The 21,274-nt window shown below is 52.8% G+C and overlaps 2 protein-coding genes across 4 annotated transcripts in view; both read left to right on the top strand.

The window, feature by feature from the left end:
- CCL22 (C-C motif chemokine ligand 22) overlaps positions 1-3,330 on the top strand; it is a 7,349-nt gene extending 4,019 nt beyond the window's left edge. For both annotated transcript variants that reach the window (XM_011360103.2, XM_011360102.2), the window contains one exon: positions 1,620-3,330. In XM_011360103.2, the coding sequence (XP_011358405.1) occupies positions 1,620-1,704 (85 nt within the window). In that variant the 3' untranslated portion in view covers positions 1,705-3,330. The remainder of the gene's footprint in view (positions 1-1,619) is intronic.
- A 6,113-nt stretch (positions 3,331-9,443) lies between these two features.
- On the top strand, positions 9,444-20,539 carry CX3CL1 (C-X3-C motif chemokine ligand 1). Of its 2 annotated transcripts, none has more exons than XM_011360100.2 (3): positions 9,444-9,738; positions 15,454-15,574; positions 17,446-20,539. In XM_011360100.2, exons 1-3 carry the CDS (start codon positions 9,669-9,671, stop codon positions 18,458-18,460), a joined length of 1,206 nt encoding a protein of 401 aa, XP_011358402.1. In that variant the 5' UTR covers positions 9,444-9,668; the 3' UTR covers positions 18,461-20,539. The 2 variants fall into 2 exon arrangements, with proteins under 2 accessions (XP_011358402.1, XP_023386393.1); XM_023530625.1 differs by having other exon boundaries at positions 9,725-9,738; positions 15,454-15,578.
- Positions 20,540-21,274: the final 735 nt, after the last annotated feature.

Genomic DNA, 21,274 nt, shown 5'->3' with positions numbered 1-21,274 from the left:
GTGTGAGGGTTTTCCCCCCGCGCCCGCAACCTCTCCAATACTTGTTGTTACTTGTCTTGTTAATAATAGCCATTTTTACAGATGTGAGGTGTCATCTCATTGTGGTTTTGATTCGCATTTCCCTAATAGCTAGTGATTTATTTTTCTGTAGCAAACATGAAGAGAGTGCTTGCTAGTACTAGGCACTGTTATAAACACTTCATAGTTCCAATTTTAGTATATGTGCTGTCAAAGCGACACTTGATAAATATTAACTCATTTGATCCTTGAAACAACCCTAAGTAGTTGGTGCTGTTACAGTCTATTTCTTATAGGTGGAGAAATTACACAGAGAGGTTATGGGGCCTCTGGAGCATCACTGGGCACAGCAAGTGGAAGGTGTAATGCTCAATGCCCGGCATATAATAGGTGCTCAATGAAAGACAGCACAGTATGATTATTGGATTGTGAGCCGGAAGGGACTCTAGAAAGAATACGGCTTGACAAATGGGGAGATTGAGGCTCGGAGAGGGGCCGAGTCTTGCCCAGCATTACACAGGGTCAGGGCAGGCTGCCCACGTGGCCAAGACCAACACTGCTGTGTTCTTTGTTCCTTCTGTCATTGGCCGTCTGTGGGGTGGGGGCAGGTCTGGGAAGTAAGGGGAACCAGGAGCTCCGAGGCCCCAAAGACAGGCTCTTGAGAGGCAGGAAAGGAGTGTGGGACTATGGGATGTCCTGACAACGATGGCTGGGACAGAGGGCCCCAAGGACCTGGCCCGGTGTTCACAGCAGCTTGGACAAGGGTGGGAGCCTTAGCCCACAACTGCTGTGTGACCTTGGGCCAGTGCTCATCTCTCTGTGCTTCACACCTCTCAGAGAGGCCTGGATGGGGACACTCTCCAAAGACACTGGCCCCTAATAGCCCAGTTTACACTGAGCATGGAGAGTCAGATCTTACCAGCTCTGGCATTCAGGCAAGTTTCTTTACCTCTTCGGGCCTCACTTTCCTCAGCTATAAAATGGATAGAATAATAGGACTTCATAGAGTCAGTATAAGGACTTACTAAGAAAATCAATGTTAAGAGGTCTGGCCAGCTCCTTGCACGATTATATAGCACCTAATACCTCCTGTGCACTGTTCTGAGCACTTCAGTTTATATTAACTTATCAAACCTCATCAAAATCCTGTGAAGTTGGACCACGATCATCATCCCCATTTTACAGAACTGGGGCTCAGAGAAGTTAAGATCTTGCTAACAAATGGCATAGCTAGGATTTTAACCCAGAGAAGCTGGCTCCAAAGTTCATAGTCTTGGCCACTACCCCATACTGTCTCTCCCAAGGCAACGTCAGCAATAAGTATGGAACTCTGGGGCATTCTACTCATTGGTTTGACCTGGCACTTGAGGCCTGGGCTGAGTGGCTGAGGGCCGGAAGCCCTGCTATTCATCTCCCCCTTTCTCCCTTAAGAAATGTGTTTGCATAGAGCAGGTGGCTCATAAATGCTAAGCCATTCTACATAGCAGGCATCTCTGCATACAGTAGGTGCCTTTTAAATGCCAAGCTTTCTGGGTGAGATGTGACGTTCTGGCTGCATGTGAATGCTTCCTCACTGTCTGCCCGATGTCTTCTCCTTCCAGCTTGCTAACCGGTAAAGGCCGGAAGATCTGCGCTGACCCCCAAATCCCCTGGGTGAAGAAGATTCTCCAGAAGCTGGACAAGTGAGGAAGCATCCTTCCCTGATGACTGCAGCCTTGGCTCCTCCAGGAAGGCTCACAAAGACTTACCCCTCTGCCATACAGCTGCTCCCCAGCACAAGCCCGCAACCCCTGCTCGGCATCCCTGTCACCCTCCACACAGTCACTCTCATCTTCCCTCTTACCCCTCCAACCCGTCCTCTGCCCCATTGTACCCAGAGGGCCTACAATCCTGGTCAGTCACTCCCTTGCTCAAAACCCTTCTATGATTCTCCATTGGCCTAGGCTGAGGTCTGAGCTCCTGAACCTGGAACCCCTGCCCTCCAGATCCGGGGCCCAATCCCTGTCTCCAGCCCTGGCTCATTTTCCTTCTTGCATGTTGGACTCCAGCTCCCTGTTCTCCTAAATCATGCCATATATTTCCATTGCTGGGTCTTTACCTGGGCTGCTCCTGATACCTAGAATGTCTCCCCGTCACCTGCGTATGCCCAATGCCACCAGCCCTCCAAGGCATTGCTCAGTGTAAGCAGCCAGGAATTGAGTTTCGTTTTTTAAGACTTCCCCTAGCCTTCTGTCCCCTATTAATAGCTCTGATCACAGTCCGCTCAGAATTCTCGAGACTTGAGGGCTTGTCCTCCAGCCTCCCTGGCAGGACCAAGGTCTGTACCTGAGTTACTTTTGTCTTCTGGCCTCCAATACAGAGCACAGGGCCTGGCTCAGATTCAAGGCTCGGCAAGTAGCTGCAGACAGAATCTATAAAAGGAGTGTTCCTCTCCCACCTCCTAAAGGCCCCCACACATCAATACAGACACTCGGGTCATCTAGAGAGAAGCCAGCTGGGTCAATTTTGCCTCAAATTGTGAGACTCAAATTTGCCCAGTTTCACATTTCTCCCGCTTTTTACCTATATATCGGGTCTCTTTACCCTTCTTGCTTCCCTTTGGTTTTACTACTCATCTCACTTCCAACCCCTGACATCTCCAGAGTCCCCCACTTTCCCTCCCCTCTTCTCCAAATAGCTGATGACCAAATTCATGCTATGGTGTGAATGACTACCCTTCGCTTGGTAGTAGAACCTCTAATTACATTTGTATACGAAAAGAGGGCAAATGCTTGAGAGGCCATGTGGATGAATGGAAGAATTTTAGAAACTGTGTAGGAGTGGGACGAGACGGTGCTGCTCTGGCCCTGGGAGTGTGTGAGGGGTACTGTTAGGTGAAAGAGCCTTGGGTGGACGTTGTTCTCGGGTGGCTGGAGCCAGGCTAGGAATTGGGATTTGAGACTTATCCTCCCCTCTTTGGTGACAATAGATTCCCCGGGTAAAGGAAATAAGCTTGTTCCTTTCCGAGGGAGCCTGGTGTGGCTCAGTGGAGTGCTGATTGCTGTGTGACGCTGAGAAGACCATCCAACCTCTCTGAGCCTCACCCGAGACTGAGAGTACCCACTTTATGGGGTTGCTGCGGGGCTCAGGTCCAAGGCATGGGGGACGACTTTGCTGGACATAAACTCAGTGTCTTCCAGGGTCATCCACCCTCCAGGGACACCGGAAGTGTTCACCTGCTTGCTGCCCACACACAGAGCCCTCAAATGTCCCGGGATCCCCTCCCTCTCCTGTCTTGCCCTTGCTTCTCAGGCCTTCTAGAAAATAAATTTTATGCAATGGTGTTTGCTTTGTTCCTTACCATTTGTTGTCCCTGTGGGGTAAGGCAGGGGACACTACATCCCCTCTCTCCCAGTGAGGAAGCCCCTGACATGGACATGTGAGCCACTTTGCTCAAGGTCGCCCTGTGAAGAGGTGGGGAGCCAGGACTAGACATGAGGACCTGGGGAGTAGCTCCCATCTAGGTGCCAACAGGGAAGCCCAAACATTTGTCCACCAGGCCTGGCCCACTCTAGGACCATCAGTCAGGAGGAGCTGATGAGAAATCATCTATTCAGTCCCCATGTCTAGAGCTTTAAGCAGATATTCAGTCAGTCAGTCAGTCAGTCAGTCATCAGTCATTCAATAACTCAACCTCAACCTTCCCTATTCAAGCGTAGATACGAAGGAAGAGGAGAGTATATTAGCCAGGAAGGCTACTTTCTGCAACAAACTCCAAAATCTCGGCGGCTCAATTCCATGGAAGTTTTTTTCTTCTCACATGAAATCTGATCGGGCATTCCCGGTCTGTGGAATACCTTCCACACAGTCATTCGGAGACCTGGGCCCGTTCCTTCTCCTTTAGGGACTGGGCTCCTCTCCATCGTCCAGCAGATGGGGAAGGAGAACAAAGGTTTGTGGGAGGGCTTTTTGAGCCAGACCCAGAAGCGGGCTTATCACTTCTGCCCACATGCCATTGGCAGAACTCAGTCCCATGGCCACCCTGACTGCAAAGGATGCTGGAAAGTACAGCTAAGTTGTGTGTCCAGGAGGAAAAGGGAGTCGGGTTTGGGAGGACTGAATTCATCTGGCGCTGAGCTCTCCTGGGCCCTCAGATGGGCCCATTTTCCTGGAGTTCCGGGACACAGCTCCTTCTGCAAAACAATAACAGAAAAGGACTCTTCGTCCTTCAGGGTTTCTTCATGATTTCCTCAGTGTAAGTACCATTCCTGGACATCGTGGCACAAATGGCCTTTGCTCCCCTGCAGATCTGGCTCTCACAGCGAGATTTCCAGGGTGGTAGCTCCAGACACCCAGACCACTTATCTAGGGGCCAGGGAGAAGCATCAGGAAGGGCCCATGTCATGGATTCAGACATGATGTAGGGACTCTCACTGGCTGGGTGTCTGGAGAAAGTTGCTTTGTCCTTCTGATTCTAGTTCCTACCTCTGTGAACAGGGGGCGTGAAAGCAGACGTCAGGGCACGTGGTTGTGAGAATCCAATGGGATGAGAAGGTTCAGACGGTCCAATAACAAAATGGACAAGGACTTGAACAGATTTTTCTTCAAAGAAGATATTCGAATGGTCGAGAAACACATGAAAAGATGCTCAACATCGCAAATCATTAGGGAGCTGCGAATGAAATCACGATACTATACAAAAATAAAATAAAGACAAAATCAAGGTTGGGGAGGGTGTGGAGAAATTGGAACCCTTGTCATTTGGTGGTGGGGATATAAAATGGTGCGGTCACCACTGTGTGGAAAACAGCGTGGTGGGTCCTGAAAAAATTAAACAGAATTGACATATGGTCCAGTCATCTCACTTCTGGGTATAGACACAAAAGAATTGAAAGCAGGGACTCAAACGGATATTCGTGTATCTGTCTTCATTGCAAGATTCTCTATAATAGCCAAAAGGAGGAAACAACCCACGTGTCCATCAATGGATGAATAAATAAGCAAAATGTGGTCCCTCCATACAATGGAACAGTATCAGCCATAAAAAGGAAGGAGATTCTGACACCTGCTATGACACGGATGAACCCTGAAGACATTACGATAAGTGAAATGAGCCAGTCACAAAGGACAAATACCGTATGACTCCTAGAGCCGTCAAACTCGTAGAGACAGAAAGTAGAAAGGTGATTTCCAGGGGTTGGGAGAGGAAGGAATGGGAGTTATAAAATGGGTCCAGAGTTTGTTTTGCAAAAATGAAAAAGTTCTGGACAACAATGGTAGATTTTATGTTATGTGTATAATATAAAGAGGGTTGTGGGTGAGTAAGTGCACAGAGGAAATGCCAAGTGCACGTGGATAGATAGCTCCCCTTATTGGCCAGAAATGTACACCGAGCAGAGTTGAGTGGGGCAGGGAAAAGCTAGTAAGGCTGTGCCCCAGGGTCCCTGGAGATGGCTGCCTCATCGGCCATCTCTTCCCTCTTGTCTTCCTGGGACCCCACCGGAGTGCCCCGGGCTCCCCGTCCTGCTCCCCACAGCTGTTTCTGTTCTGCTTTCAGAGCCAGGGGAAATCCCTCATATTCCACAAGAACAGCGTGGGCTGCCTGCCCTTGAGGGCACCCAGGAAGGTGTGAGCAGGGGTACTCCCACCCTCCCACGTCACTGACCCCCGAGGAAACCCTCTTTCCTACTGCCCAGTGCCGCTGCACTTTCTGATCGCGTCTCTACTCCTCGGCTCAGAATCTCCCCAGTCCGCCTTTGGCCCTGAACAGCATCCTCATCCCTCACTCCAGCTTCACAGTGTCCACCTGCAGGCTCTCTGCCCACCTTTTCCTCAGAGCCAATGGCATCAGACCATTCTCCATCCCCTGCCTAAACCCAGTACTTTCCACTTGGGTTAGGTTTTCCCCGCTGCCTGGAACAGTCTGTCAAAATCCCACCCCGTCTGCATATTGCAGATTACTGGTGAATCACAAGGGATTAACACCTCTCCAGCAAAGCAAAGAAAAAAGTGGTCCATTAAGCCTTCGAGAACGGTGAACAACTGTGACAATATGGATGGACCTAGAGGGTATTATCCTAAATGAAGTAAATCAGACAGAGCAAGACAAATACCACATGATCTCACTTATATGTGGAATCTAAAGAATAAAACAAACAAACAAACAAACAAAACAGAAACAGATTCAGATACAGAGAAAAACTGATGGTTGCCAGATGGGAGGAGGTTTGGGGTCTGCATGAAAAAGGTGAAGGGAAGTACACATTTGTCGTTACAAAATAGTCACAGAAACGTAAAGTACAACATAGGGAATATAGTCAATAATATTGTAATAACTATGTATCATGCCAGGTGGGTATTAACCTAAAGTGGGGGAGGGGGAATCACTTTGTAAATTACATGAATGTCTAACCACTATGCTGTACACCTGAAACTAATACCACATACTATTGAATGTCAATTCTAATTGAAAATTAAAAAAAACCGAAACAACCTGTCTGTTGTGGTGTGAAGTACACAGTATTACTCATAATGGATTCTTGCCAAATATACATGTCCGGGACAAAATTGAGCCTGGAAGTCTAACTTCCAGTTTACAGGAAATGCTTAGAATGTGGGGAAAAATTAGGTAACATCACAGGGATGTAATTAGATAAATCAAGAATGAGAACAGTGTGCGAGACGATGGTCTTGACGTTTCAAAAAGCCAATGTCTTGAAAAACATACAGGGTGGGGGCCATCTGTCGAAGACTAAAAAGAAATAACCATCCACAATACATGAAACTAGATTGGATCCTGGTTCAAAAAATAAAAGAAAGCAAGAAGTGGAGGGAGGGAGGAGAGAAAAAAAGAAAGAAAGAAGAAGGAAAAGAAACCATGAAAATACATTTTGGGGACAATTAGAGAAATTTGAATGTTAAGTGACTATTTACATGACATGTAGAAATTATTGTTAATTTCGTTAGGTGGCATAATGGTATTATATTTATGTCAGATAACGTCTTTACGCTGTGAGATACATGCCAGTATATTTTGGGGCAAAGTAGTAGGCATCCATAATTTACTTTGAAATGGCTTGGCAAAAAAAAAAAAAAGGATAAAACAAATATGGAAAAATGCTAATCATTGAATTTAGGTGGTAGAGATATGAAAGTTCTTTGTACCATTCCTTCTTCTTTATTGTTTAAAAATGTTCAACATGACCATATAAAGCAAACAAAGCAGTTCTGACTGAAACATCCTCCCTCTCATTCCTGCCTTCCTTGGTTCCCAGACAAGAACGGAGGCCTCTCTCCCTCCCCGAGGCCTATAGCCTTAGAGTTTCTGGTAGGACTTGCATTTTCTCTCTCCTCCTGAGCTGGGGCTCCTTGGGGCAAGGACTTTGGCTTTTGTGTCCCCCATCTCACCGCGGTGCCAGGCACATACCAGAGCTCTGTAACAAACACGAGTGGCTTCTGCGTGCCAGGCACTGTAAAAGTCCTTAGTTTTGTTAACTCCCCCAGTGACTGATTTGGTGTGGTGGCTAATAGCATCCCATTTTACAGATGGGGAAGCTGAGGCTCAGAGAGGTTCAGTCACTTGCCCAAGGCGATGCCCCTCATAAGTGCTAGAGTCACAATTGGCTCCAGGTCTGGCTGACCTGAAGGGCTTGTGACTATGTCTGAATCGAAGCCAAACTCAGTCCTTAATGCTCTGACGAAGTAGTTGGGGGTGACCATTCCAATTTTATGGGAGGAAAAACTGGGCCAAAAGAGGGCAGGGGATGTCCCCAGGGCTGAACACAGAGGGGGAGTGCTGTTTTCTGTTTTGGCTCCTGTTCCGCGCCAGGCTCTGAACTGGCACCTTCTGGGGCGTAAACTCACTTAATCCTTGCAGTGGAGGGTGGTGGGAGGCGGGGTAGGCTGGTGGTCGTGAGCTCAGACCCCAGAGCCAGCCGACTGGGGCAAATCCAGGCTCTCGGACTTCCAGGCTGGTAATCCCCCAAAATTCCTTAACTTCTGCGTGCCTCAGTTTCCCCATCCAAAAAATGGACCGTGACAGTGGTATTTGGCTTACGCCCGGGGTGTGTTGGCATGATGAAGTGATTTAATCATGCACAGTACAAACGGTGGACATTGGCCCATGCTGGGGACGCACTTCCCCATCAAGCAGAGTCCAGCCTCCAAGCTCCGCACCCTAGGCAGCCCTATTGTGCTTGGGTGAAGAGGTCTCCTGGCCTTGGGAGCTGTGACCCCTCTATCCAGCCCAGCCTACACCAGCTGACCCCAGAGCCTGGGACAGTGGCTCCTAGACAAACTGGTGTCCTTCTGGTTAGCAGCCCAAAGATGGCCCTGTGGAGTGTGTTCAGGGTTAACCCCCAGCCCCAGGCTGGCCCGCTTCTGCCACCAAAGTGGCTGCACTGCACCCAACACCTGCAGGCACATACACAAGTTTGGTGGGAGCTGCTGGCTAGTCACTCCTGGTCCTGTGGTCACCACCTCTAAGGGAGAGAGAACCTGGAAAGGCGGCGTTGTTTCGAAGCGCCCTCTTGGATGGATTAACCCAACTCCTTCATTGCACAGCTGGAGAACGGAGGCCCCGAGAGAGGCAGGACTCCTCCAGGACACACTGCGGAGTCGAGGACGGGCCGAGAGGCTCTGAGTCACCTGGGGGACGTGGCAGCTGTGTTTTCCACAGGGGGCCAGGGGCGTTGATGGGATTTGGTGCAAAGGTGGCACGGAGAGGTGGGGGCTGGGGGCTGGGGGCTGGGGGCAGGGAGGCCGGGCTCTTTTCTGTGTCTTGAGCTGCTCCTGCTTATGCCTAGTCATCTCCTCTGTGGCAGTTCCCCACCCCTGCGGTGTTTCTGCCCCCTGCCACCCCAGGCCTCAGTTTCCCCATCTGTCCCTATGAAGTTGAGCTGGATTGTTCTTTCAGCCAGCATTTACTGTATTGAACCCGTTTGCCGGGCTCCAGGTTGAACTCAGGAGATGCACTGATGAACGAGGTCCCCGAGGAGCTAGAGCTTTAAGGGGTAAAGGTTGGAAGTCCTTCATGGTGTGGGAGGGATACCCCTAGACCAGATGGGAGCTTGTCACACCCAGACTGGCAGGGCCCTGAGTCCCCTCGGTTTGCTCACAGCCAGCACTCTCTATTCCTCGGCCCCTCTGTCCTTTGTTTATTGTCCACTGAGGAGCTAGGGCCCCAGGCCAGACCCAAGGTCATATTCCAGCTCCCAGTAAGGAGGTGACAAGGTACACAGGAAGAGAGAAGGCCCTTTGAACCCTAGCAGCCCTGGTCCAGCCACCCTGGCAGGTCCAGGTTTGAGAAGCGTGGTGAGCAGCCAGCCCAGTACCCCATGCGCCCCGCCAGCCAGCCGAGCCTGGCTCCACGTTCCTTGGCAACATCCTGAGGAATTCAGTAGCTGCCGCTGCGCACTGGCTCCTTTCCTTTCCCCCGCCCACCGCCTGCCTGCAGGGGGGCCGGGAGCGGCAGAGGCAGTGGCAGCAGCTTATTATAAAAACCCAGAGCTCAGGCAGAGGCAGTGGCGAGGGGACAGCACTGAGCTCTCACGCTGGCCCCGGCTGCCTGCCCTGGCCTTACCTGGATCCCCGCCTGGTCCCCGCCTGGTCCCCGCCTGGACCCCGCCTGGACCCCGCCTGGTCCCCGCCTGGACCCCCGCTCACCCTCAGCCATGGCTCTTCCACCTTTCTCCTGGCTGCTCCGCTTGGCTGCCGTCTGCCATCTGACCATGCTGCTGGCTGGTGAGTGGGGTGGACATGGGCATGAGCAGGGTGGGGAAGCCCCTGGCCTCACTTTTACCCCTCAGGCCTGACATCAGGGCCCCTGCCTGGGAAAGGCTGAGGTCCACGGCAGCCCCCTCCTGAGGGCTGTGCCGGGGAGGGATGCGGGGCTGCCCCTCCTGCAGAAAAGATTTCCCATCTTGGAGATCGCTCCTGCCTGGCCCAGTGAGCAAGGTAGCTGCTGCATAGGGGTGTCGGGTGTGGGGGTGTCAGGAGGCCCAGGGCTGGGAACAGCCAGACGAGGCTCCTGGGGCAGAGAGTGGGCTGGTCCTCCTCCCAGGGTTAATATGTAACCCAAAGCCTCAGCCTGGCCCCAGGCTAGGCCACAGTTGGGACTTTCTCCTGACCTGATTCCAAGACCACCCAGGAGTAGGGGGCCCGGGACCAGTAGAGGTCAAGGTCATTGGCAGTGGCTCATCACTGTTGCTGTGGTCTATAGACCCAATCCCTCTGCCTGTGTCTCCCCCACGAAACTGTCTTTCTCCTCCAAGCATAGTTTAGAAAATGTTTGCAAGTCCTGTCACTTGCTTTCTGGAGCCTGAGACCTAATGGAGTATCCGGCCCACCTGCCATGAGCGTGATGGAGGCCCAAAGCTGCTTAGAAATGGGCCTGAGTATGCACAGCCAGCAAGTGGGGCAGGAGAAGGAGGGGCTGGATGCAGGAGGGAGCACAAACGCATGCTCACCATCTCTGTGGGCCCCAAAGCGTCTGAGAACCACCTGAGTCAGTCTCAACCTCAGGGAGTACCCAGGCCATCATGCAGATCGAGGCTCAGAGAGGGTGGCAGCCTGCCTGAGGGCACACAGCGAGTCTGAGAGAATGAGAACCAGCCTCTAGTTTCCTGAACACCTCCATGGAGCACACTGTCTCCCGAATCTCTCTGTGTGGGGAAGGCCCACCAGTGGGACAGGGAACAGCGGGGTAGGGGTGGCAGAGGTGGCAGAGGCTTCCTGCTTCCTGGGCTTGAGCCCTGAGGCCTGAGGTGTTTGGGGATAGTGAGCACCGGAAAAGGGGAGTCCGATGGAGGTAGCTTTGCCATGGCCATGGCCATGGCCATGGCCCTGAGTGGGTCTTGCCTTCTTTGGTCCCAGCTACTGCACCTTTCAATGGAGCTCTCGCCTCCTGTGTCGTGAGTGAGGCTCCCATGCCCGAGAGGACATTTTGGAAGTGGGAGGAGGAAGATTATTTATACTAAGGTGGGGTGGGGGGGGGTGGGGCCACCTATGCAAGGATAGAAAGGGGACTCTGAATGCTCTATCTAGCAGCCTGAGGCTTTAGGACCCTCAGGTTCCTGCCTTAATCTCTGTCACTGACCACTGGGAGATACATTATTTCAATCTTCTCGAGCCTCAGTTTTTCCTCTTATAAAAGCGGGCGTTTGTCCAGGCCCACCTTGGGGGTCCTCACCCACTCTGGCATTTGTGGCTCTGAGAGACTCCCCTGAGAGCCCCTGCAGGATTAGGGGGTGGTCCACGAGGCCAAGAGGCCCAGACTGGGGAGGGGTGGCTTTGTGGATGCTGCCCTGGCTGGTGCAAACCAGCTGCGTCAGTTCCCAAATGTGGGTATGCGGGGATGTGTCAGGCAGGAGGCTCCTCTGCTTTATATAACAAACCTGCAGATACAAGTCAGAACAGAGAATTCTCCCCAAGCACTGACGCATTCACTCCCACTCAAGCCCCAGCAAGAAAGAGAAAAAAAAAAATCTGTGTGAAGCTGCTGAAGTCACCCCCAACTCCCGCCCCCCTGATTAGTGGTAGGGTGGATGGGGAAGGCAAAGGAGGATAAATTTAGGGTGTCAGATCTAAGCCCCTACCGAATTTAAATAAAAATCCCTCTATATCTCCATCGCTTAAGATTTTCTATGTCGAAAAGTACTTGTGTGCATCTTGTTGATTCATTCAACAAATATTTATTGGGCACTTACTATGTGCCAGGCACTGTTCTTGGCGCTGGGGCCATATCAGTGACTACAACTGCGAAAGATCCCAGCCTTCGGGGTGATGAACTTGGACTGAAGAAGACAGTACACAAAATCAGTAAACGATTTGATCTGTTAGAAGGGAAAAAAAATGCTGTGATTTAAAAAAATAGGGGGTAGGGGTGGTGGGGGAGGTGTTAAATTTGGGGCAAAGGGTTAGGGCTGCCTCCTTGCGGGTCACTGGGGCAGGCAGGGGAGGAGGCCACGTGGATCTCCAGGGCAGTGGTCCTCAGTGGGAGATTTGTCCCTCAGGGGACATCTGGCAATTTCTGGAGACATTTTTGGTGGTTGCGAATGTCCCACCGTTTTTGTTGGGGGCGGGGCAGGGCTCAGGCATCTAGTGGGTAGAAGCCAGGGCTGCTGCCAAACATCCCACACAGGACGGCCCCCACCACAGAGAACTATCTGGTCCAGAATGTCCGTGGTGTTTGCGGTTGAGGAAGCCCTGCTCGAAGGCTCCAGATATTTAAAAATCTTTATTTTCACAACCACCCTGTGAAACAGGTATTACCAGGTCCATTTTATAGGCAAGGCAATCGAGGCTCAGAAAGCCTAAGTGAATCACCCAGGACACACAAGCCCTTTCTCTATCACCTTCCCCAAAGACCCAGAACATTCCTATGTCTTCCTGTCCGTAAAGCCTCTTAGTAGTCCTTGAGGTCCAGCCTAAAGGGCACCCCATCCAAAAGCCTCCCCTGATCACTGGGCAGTTGGGAGTGGTCTCTCTCATGTAAACCCCAACACGTTTGGGGTATGTTCTGGAAAAAGGTGTTTCTACCTGGTGTTTAAGGCAGCCTAGAAAAGTGGTGTCTAGGGGCTGGAGGGAAAACGAGATCTGCCACTTAGCAACTGTGCGACCTTGAGCAAGTCATTTAACTTCTCTGATTCTCAGCTTCTGCATCTGTAAAACAGGAATAACAATACTCCCTTTGCAAGGGTTTTGGAAATTAACAAGAGCAGATGTGCATATGCTAAGCACAGGCTCCAGCACATAGTGGGTGCTCAACTAAGAAAAGCTCTGATACTTTGTGGGTGTATCTTAGCTGCCCATCAAGCGAGGAGACTTCCAAGGGCAGAGACGGGCCTCGCTCATCCCACTATGCCTCACAGGACCTGGCAAGAGGGAGCCTCAGTATTTGTCAGTTAACTGAGTAAACACAGTAATCTGATAGCGTCTATTTGGATTGAAGTGTTCTTTATAAGCTCAGCACCGGCACTTGCAGGAGAGGCAGTTCAGGGTGAAGGCCAAGAGGGCCTGAGTCTTTATAGATACTCAAAAGTAATTCAAACAAGTGTTGGCTGAATCAGGACCTGGATGGGAGACGGATGGATGGATGGATGGATGGATGGATGGATGGATGGATGGATGGATGGATGGATGGATGGTTGGGTCAAGGATGGGTGAAGGATGAGTAGGAGATGAACAGGTGGTAGGGGTGGGTGAGTGGGGGATGGGTAGATGAATGCACGAGGGTGAGTAGGAATGAGTGGGAGGTAGAGAGGTGGGTGGGTGGGGGATGGGTGAAGGATTAATAAGAGGGGGCAGATAAATGAATGGAAGGGTGGATGGGGAGGAGGGTGGAGGGATAGTAGATTGAGACATTATTTCATTAAGTGAATATTTTTTGAGTATCCACCTAATGCTGGATGCTGGGAAATACTGTGACACCAAGGCAGATGTGACCCCTGCCCTCCTGAAACTCATATATGGTAGATAATAAATGGCTGGCTGGCTGGAGGCATTACCTCTCATTACAGGAAAGAAAAGCTTTCTTAGGTTAGTTCCACAAGCTCCCCCAGACAGGACCAAGAACAGAGACTACCTGGCCAAGGGCCTTCAGGCACCTTGGTGGAAGGTGGGGACTTTAGAGACAGGCTGACTTTGTGGCTCTTTAAATCCCAGAGGTGGGCAGTAGCCTCCCCCATCCCCGGGCAGCAGGGTTCAGAGAGCAAACTGACCTTACCTAGCTTATCCCACCTGCCCACCAGGCAGACTTCTGCTGGTTCCAGGTCACCCAGGGGCTCCGTTTCTCTGGAGCATCCCCAGGAAGATACCTGCCAGACCGGTTCAAGGGTCCTGCCTCCTGGCTCTCCTCAGCGGGGCCAGGGGTGGCTGCAGCTGAGTCATTCTGAGGTCTCACTTGGAGAGGAGGAGGGTACAGGGTGACTTTCACATCCTAGTTCCTAAAAGAGAAGGGCAGTCGGTGACTCAGGGACCAGCTGCTGGGAGGCCTCCTCCCCTACCTCCCACCCCTCTGGGGAGCTACTCATTCATATTTGTATGTCCACTTACATGTAAGCATTTGCGCATGAGCAATGCATGTTTTGGTGAAGCCTAGGGATCAACTGGGGCCTCTCAAGGCCCCACAGAACTGGACAAGATCAGTTTGCTCTCTTGACTCCACTGTGCTGGAAGTCCCGGCCTCTAGATTTTTGCAAAATTCTCTGGGGTCTTGTTTCTGCTGTATATGACCTTGACCTAGAACTGAAACTCAGACTCTTCCTCATTTTTTACATATCCCTTCCCAGTTCACACTGAGCACAGTAAATTTTGCTGGAGATTTTAGGGGAAGGGGAAGGCAGAAATGCAATACAAACAGCTTCAAATGTTCGTAGAAAATATTTGAGTTGTTGATTGTGTGTTGAGTCATTCTGGGTTTCCCTCTGGCTCCGTGTGGTAGCCAGCCATCTGCAGGCCCCTGCCCACCCACTCCGCCCCGACCCATGCACACCTCCCATCTCCATCCCTCCTCCCTACTCCTGCCCCTCCAGCTTGCCCTGGGAATTCCAAATGGCCGATTCAGTTAGTTCCTCTCAGCAATTTCTCCCCAAACTCATCCTGGCAGAACGAAAGGTGGTCTATGCAGCACACCTTCCACCACCACTTTGAAAGGTGGTCGTACTTGTTCATTTAAAAATTCTTATGCTCTACTACACGTGTCTGGTTGGATGTGTGCCTTCATGTGTTTGTGTGGGGGGCATATATATATACCTGCCAGATGGAATATATAGATATTCCATCGTGTTTGCTGGTGTGTGTGTGCGTGTGTCCATGTCACAGGTGGGCACGTGAGGTTTGGATGGAGAGAAGTTTGGGTGCGTCTTAGAGGTTGTGGCAATCTATGAGCACGGACCAGCTTGAGAGGGAAGGGTGAGGCGTGTGTATGGGGGTGGTGATAATTGAGCAGGTGAATTATTGGGGTAAGGGCAGTGGGGGAGGGGGCGATGGGCAGCACCACCGGTCTAGGAGCCGTGACGGGAGCCAAGCTTGGGAGGGGAGCTTGTTCTGTCGCTTGCTGGGTGTGTGACCTCAGGCAGATCACTGTCACTCTCAGACTCCTCCCCCCATTTACAACGGACCAACTACAGCAACTTAAATTTTCAAACTGGACACTTACTACGTGCCAGGCAATGAGAGCTTTATAAGTAACAATTCATGAATCCTGACAACAGCCCTATGAGGTAGATACTATCATTGCCCCTATTTTACAGGTGGGGAAACTGAGGCATGGACAGGTTTGGCCAGGGACCGGGCCGGGAAGGAGGGCCAGGGGGAGGCTGAGGTCAAGGGCCTTGAAGGCCGGGTGTGCAGGGCCTCGAGTCTGGCTCGGGTGGTGTGGCTGGGACAAGCTGGCATGGGGCTGCGAAGCCAGATGTCCACGGACAGTCCTGCTGACTGGACTGTCCGTGGGCTCAGGACAGCACCACGGTGTGAAGAAATGCAACACCACATGCAACAACATGATCTCGAAGATCCCCTTGGATCGTCTATTCGCCTACCGACGAAATCAACCGTCTTGCGGCAAACCCGCCATCATGTAGGTACTGCCCTTTCAGCTTCTGCATTCCTGTCAAGCCCTGGGGACAGTCCCAGGCCTCTGCTAATCTATGTCCACATCCTTCCACTCCCACCCAGTGCCTGGCCAAGGGCATCCTGCTCCTGGCCTGCTGGCCCCCTCGCTGACCACATGGCAAAGGTGGGGAGAGGCTTCCTGCATGGCCTGTGGCTCAGATCAGCCACCGAGGGTGGTAACTTATCCTGGGCCAAAGTGTGTTCTATGCAGCGCTCAAACCTGCTGGACGTCATGGGGTGGTAAAGCATGGTAGTCACAAAAGGCAGGGTCCAGAATCCAACAGATGTGCTGCAAAATTCAGGTTTAGCCACTTACAGGCTGAGTGGCCCTGGTCACATTGTCTGCCCTCTATGCCTTAGCTTTCTTATCTGTAAAATTGGTAGTTGGGAGAATAAAAGGTGATAATGTAGCCAAAGAGCTTGGCAGGGGGCCCAGAAGCCGGTGGCAATAGGAGAGGCAGAGATTACTATCTCCGTTTGACGGATGAGGAAACAGGATCCCTATGAGACTTTGGGCAGGAGCGGAGCCCAGCCACCATTTCCCCTGGCTGTGGCGACCCCTGTCCATCTCGGTTGCTTGCTCCTCTGGGGCTTCTCTTGGGTACTGCCCAAGCATCCAGCCCTGAAGCTTTCCTCCAGGACTCACCTTTGGGCCCTAAAGCAGCGACAGCCAAATCCAGAGGCCTCTGGATCTGAGTCAGTGGCCTCTGAAGTATGGGTTTAGTCACAGGAAATAGGCCATTGTCCCGTCGACTGGGCAGTCACTAAGAGGGGCACGTGCGCTGCTGCCTGAGCTCTCTGCTCAGCCTTCCAGGCTCAGTTCCTCCCCCCCGCCTTGGGCTCCCTCACGTTTGCTTCTGTTTTCTAGGCGAAGGGGAAGTCGGAGGAGCAGGGGTGGGGGGAGACCTCACGCTGGTGCCCGTGAGGCCTGCAGGATCGCACTTGCTTCCTGGGCCCCGCTGGCTTCATGCTGAGGCCGGACGCGTTTACGTTCCCTCCCGGAGCCTATGGTGTTCTCATCTGCAAAATGGGGATGATCATGATCGAGGTAGCCACCTTGCAGGATGGGTGTGAGGTTTAAGTAGGCAAAATGCAAAACACAGGCCAAGGGCCTCAGTCAGCTCTGAGCCGTGGTCTTGACAGTGAACCAGCCACACACAGCTTCAAAGGAAGCTCAAGATTCGGGTGGCACTCAGAGGCCCACTGGAGTCACCGTATGTGTAGCTGTAGCTCACTAGGTGCCTTTTCAACACGAGGACACACACCTGGGAGAGAAAGGTAGAGGTCCAGAGGGCAGCCTGTAACTGAGTGAGAGGTGGAAGAGGACACTGTGACATTGGGTCCTTTCTAGAGTAAGGAGACCCCATCATGGAGCTCTCTTCCCCCCACACACCTGGTGGCAGAGAACACCTGGAACTTCTCCCAATCAGACCAGAACACCTGCCTTAATGGTAATGACAATATTAACATTATTATTATTTTCAGCTATTACTGGTGTCCTACTCTGAGCCAGGTGCTTTACACGATTTATTTTTTACAATAACACAGAAGTAGGGTGACCAAATTGTTCCCGTTTGCCAGGGCTTTCGTGAAAAATTCTGCATCTCGAGAATCCCATCAGTCCTAGTTTTTCTGTAGAAGGGTAGGCATCTTATCTCTACCTCTAAGGTGAGGACACAGAGGTTCCAGAGGTCTAGCTGCTGCAGCTAAGCTCACAGCTTAGCCAATGAGTGATGGCAGCAGGGTTTCCAGCCAGGTCTGTCCACCTGCAGAGGTGGCGCTCCTACTCCACATGGCATCTGGGCATCACCGGGTCTCTGTCTTCCTTCCTTGTAGCTTGGAGACCGTGAAGCACAAACTTTTATGTGCCGATCCCAAAGCGGAATGGGTCCAGGAAGCCATGGAGCACCTAGACCGCCAGGCTGCTCGGATTCAAAATGGCAGCACATTTGAGAAGCAGATCGGCAGCATGGCTGAGCCCAGGAGCACCCTGGCTGCCAGGGGAACGGACAGGTCTGCGGTCTCAGAGCCCAAAGCCACCGGGGAAAGCAGTAGCCAGGAGGTGCACGGGACCTTGGGGACTTCCCCAGAGCTGCCAACAGGAGTGGCTGGTTCCTGGGGGCCCAGGTCCCCCACCGTTTCGAAGGCTCCAGATGGAGGGCCTCCAGCTGGACCAGAGAGAACCGAGCTTCACGACTCAGCTGCCGTCACCAGCGCCACGTCTTGGCAGAGTTCTGCTGCCTACCAACCTGGATCGGACCTCCAGGCTGAGGGGAAGGCCTCTGAGGACCCCTCCGCCCAGGCCCCCTCCACCCAGGCCCCCTCCACCCAGACCCTCCCCACCCAGACCCCCTCTACCCAGGCCCCCACCATTTCCCACACAGCCCCAGAGGACAATATTGGGCCTGCGTGGACCAAGGGACAGAATCCCATTCCAGAGAACTCTATAGGGCCCAGGGAGCTGGGTCCCCTTTCAGCCCACACGCATGCTCTCAGGGAGCCCAGCAGCAAGCCCCATGTCTCTGTGGTCCCTTTCTCCTCTGAAGGGGCCCCCAGCAGGGAGTCAGTGGCCACAGGCAGCCCATTCTCCAGGGAGACAATCCATACCACCATGGACTCCCAGAGTCTGGGTGTCATCTCCACCCCCGTCCCTGACTCCCCGGTGGCCACCCGGAGGCAGGCAGTGGGGCTGCTGGCCTTCCTCGGCCTCCTCTTCTGCTTGGGGATGGCCATGTTTGCCTACCAGAGCCTGCAGGGCTGTCCCCGCAAGATGGCAGGGGACATGGTGGAGGGGCTTCGCTATGTCCCCCGGAGCTGTGGCAGTAACTCATATGTCCTGGTGCCAGTGTGAGCTCCCCACCCGCCTGTTTCCAAATGTTCCACTCAACAGCCGCCAGGGGTCCCCCAATCCTCACTCCCACCATCCCTCAAGGGCCTGGCCTGAGCAGGGGATGGTCAAAGCAGGGAGGCAGAACCCTCCAGGTAAGACTGACCCCAGCTCCTAGGCATACCCCACGATCACCCTCGACCTACTGGAGACAGGGTGTGTGACCTCCACAATCCACTCCGATGTCTCCGAGTCAGAACTAACTCTCTGCTGCTGCTGGCTGGTTAGAGGTTCCCTTTGATACCGTCCCCGCCCCAACGAACAATTATTTATTGAATGCCCAGCCCCTCTGGCCCACGCGTGCGTGCGTGCGTTCCTCCATCATCCCACCTGACAAAGGAGCCTCAGGCCAGGCCCTTTGCCCCACGCCCTCTGACCTCATCGTGTCTCTTGGCCCCCTGCAGTCACCAGTCACCCCGGCTCCCTGCGGTGCTATCTCCCCTGTCCCCTGTATAGAGCCCACGCCCCAGCCGGGGACCTGTCCTTTCTTGCATGAGGCTAGTGTGGTGTTTCCTGGCACTGCTTCCTGGTGAAGACTCTGCCCTCAGTTAGGGGTCATGGGAAGGGGAGATGACGTTACCCAGTGGCTTTGACTAGCCCCCCGCCCCGCTCTGTCCGTGCTGTGCAGAGCAAGAACATAGACTCTGAACGCGAAGGCTGGGGTTCTAGTCCCGGGCCCACCACCGACTCGACAAGGCATTCATACCTCTGGTTTCCCATCGGTGAAAGGAAAGAGGATCGCCCAATATGTGGCAATAACCTGTACTCCTGACGGGCATCACCAGTTAGTCCAGAGACCCCTGAGCCAGTCTCTGATAACTGATGACCATGGCACATCGGTGGGCTCTGCGACCTGGGGGGCCTGCCGGGGGGGGGGGGGGGGTGCGATCTGACAGTGCAGCTCTGCCCTGTTGGAGGGAGTTAGCACTGTGGGCCCCCGTAGTGGCGGCCAGGCTGGGGTACCTCCGGGGCAGAGGCTAATGTTGAAGGCCTCTCCCCAACTTTGAGGACAGCCCTTCTTTGTGTCCACCTGGCTTACAGGGCCACTGAGACAGCCTGGGTGGCATGTGACAGGCCGAAGGAGGAGGGGAAGCTTGTCGGCTCCCCGGAAGGCCAAGACACACAAAAGGAGCCAAGGAGAGGCTGCAGGAAGCCGTCACCCTCTGCGCCAGGGACTTAAGTCCAGCATTTGCTCTTTCTTTCCTGTGGCCCGGGTACCTTGTCCGCTTCTCTTCGCTACAAGATCTCCTCCCTTCACCTTTGCCCCCACCGCAGGCAGGGCCAGGTGAGATCAGACTCCACCACGGAAACCTGAAGTCCCCAGGTGTATTTCTGAAAGGTACTCTGTCCTGCGAGGAAGGTCTCACGGCAGAAGGAAAGCTGTGGGCATGGAGTCGGGGGTTCCCTTTGGCTCCTGAGGACTCAGGCAGGCCTGGGCGGGCCGCAGGCTGAGCAGGCTGACCAGTGCCCGATGGTCAGAGCTAGACCTGCAGGCCTCACCGCTCAGGGCTCCTGGTGGTAGCTCCCCACCTCCCTCTGATGGCCCCCAAGGTGACCCTTGCCCTCACGTCTGAAAAGCTGCCCATGGGTTGGGTTTCCTTCAGGTACGGGTGACATATTCCTTCACAGAGGGCTACTCAGAGGAAGCAAACACAGCCCTGGTCCACAGGGGGAAGACTGGGTCCTCTGCGTCCCCCACTGGGCATGATCCCTGCTGTTCGCCTGGCTTGAGCAGGGGACACACTGACAGCTCAGAGAAGGAGACAGCAAGTCTGAATGCACTTTTGGAGGCTCTTCCCTGCAGAGAGCCTTCAAGGAATGGGGTGCCCATGATGGGGGTCCCTTCCTTTGTAAGGAAGCAGCTGGGGAAGCTGGTCCCCTTTCCACAAACTTTGTTAGTTCCCCCAAACAGGACACGGACAAGGACAGTTTGGGAAGGACTTTAGAAGGAGTTGATTGATCCTTTTGCTTTTCCATCCCTATCACCAATGTCTGTGCCATTTTGTATTTTACTAATAAAATTGAAAAGTCTTGTGAATCAAATAAAGGTGCTTTTTCTAGGGCAGGCTGAAAGTGTTAGGAGGGATGGGACGAGGGAGGGGACGGGACTCCCTGGGTCAGCCCTGGAGACTCCAGTCTCCAGCTCCTGTGGCTCAGAGTGGCAGGAAATTGTGCAGTTAGCAGGAAAAGGGGCCCTGGGGATGAAGGTGAAGAGGGTCAAGCCTCTGGCCTGGCTCTGCTCCTCGCAGCCATGGGAGGCCTTGGTATCTCCATTAGTGACCTGGTGACCCATGGGAGCAAACCAAGCCACATCTTCCCCTTCGCTACCTTGACTCATTCCTGGTCCAGATAAAGATCGAAGAGGGACTACTTCTCAAGGGATTTGGGTAGTCATAGCTATTACCCAAGGACGAACCTCCTGGTGGCCCCTCAGCCCTCCAGTGTCCTGAGGTGGCGTCCTAAGAGCTGCTATGTACAGTCGTGTAGGTTGGGACCTGCACGAGGTGCCACAGGCCAAGTCCCTCCTACTGTTATATAGTATTTCATGGATTGTAAGATGTACATCTTTTTTCAGCATCGTGACATCTTTGGAATCAGGATTAGTCTTATGATCAATGGCTTATTATAGTTTAATTGACAGGTCTCTGTCTCTTTATTAGTTCATTAAATATCAGAATGTCTTGCAATCAATGGCATCTTAGGTCCTATGTTTACACGGTGCTGTAAAAAGACAGAGGCATCATGTAAAAATAAGGAAACATAAACCCACTTTTCTAC

This window comes from Pteropus vampyrus, unplaced genomic scaffold (genome assembly GCF_000151845.1).
Source record: "Pteropus vampyrus isolate Shadow unplaced genomic scaffold, Pvam_2.0 Scaffold51, whole genome shotgun sequence".
In the NCBI taxonomy this organism is placed as follows: domain Eukaryota; kingdom Metazoa; phylum Chordata; class Mammalia; order Chiroptera; family Pteropodidae; genus Pteropus; species Pteropus vampyrus.
The sequence above is the reverse complement of the archived record's forward strand: the minus strand, read 5'-3'. Positions and strand labels throughout refer to the sequence as shown.

Excerpts from the sequence above, each read along its gene's own strand:
- CX3CL1 (XM_011360100.2), top strand. The coding sequence starts at position 9,669 with ATGGCTCTTCCACCTTTCTCCTGGCTGCTCCGCTTGGCTGCCGTCTGC. Across the intron at positions 9,739-15,453 it reads TCTGACCATGCTGCTGGCTG|GACAGCACCACGGTGTGAAG; the intron begins GTGAGTGGGGTG and ends CCGTGGGCTCAG. Across the intron at positions 15,575-17,445 it reads TGCGGCAAACCCGCCATCAT|CTTGGAGACCGTGAAGCACA; the intron begins GTAGGTACTGCC and ends CCTTCCTTGTAG.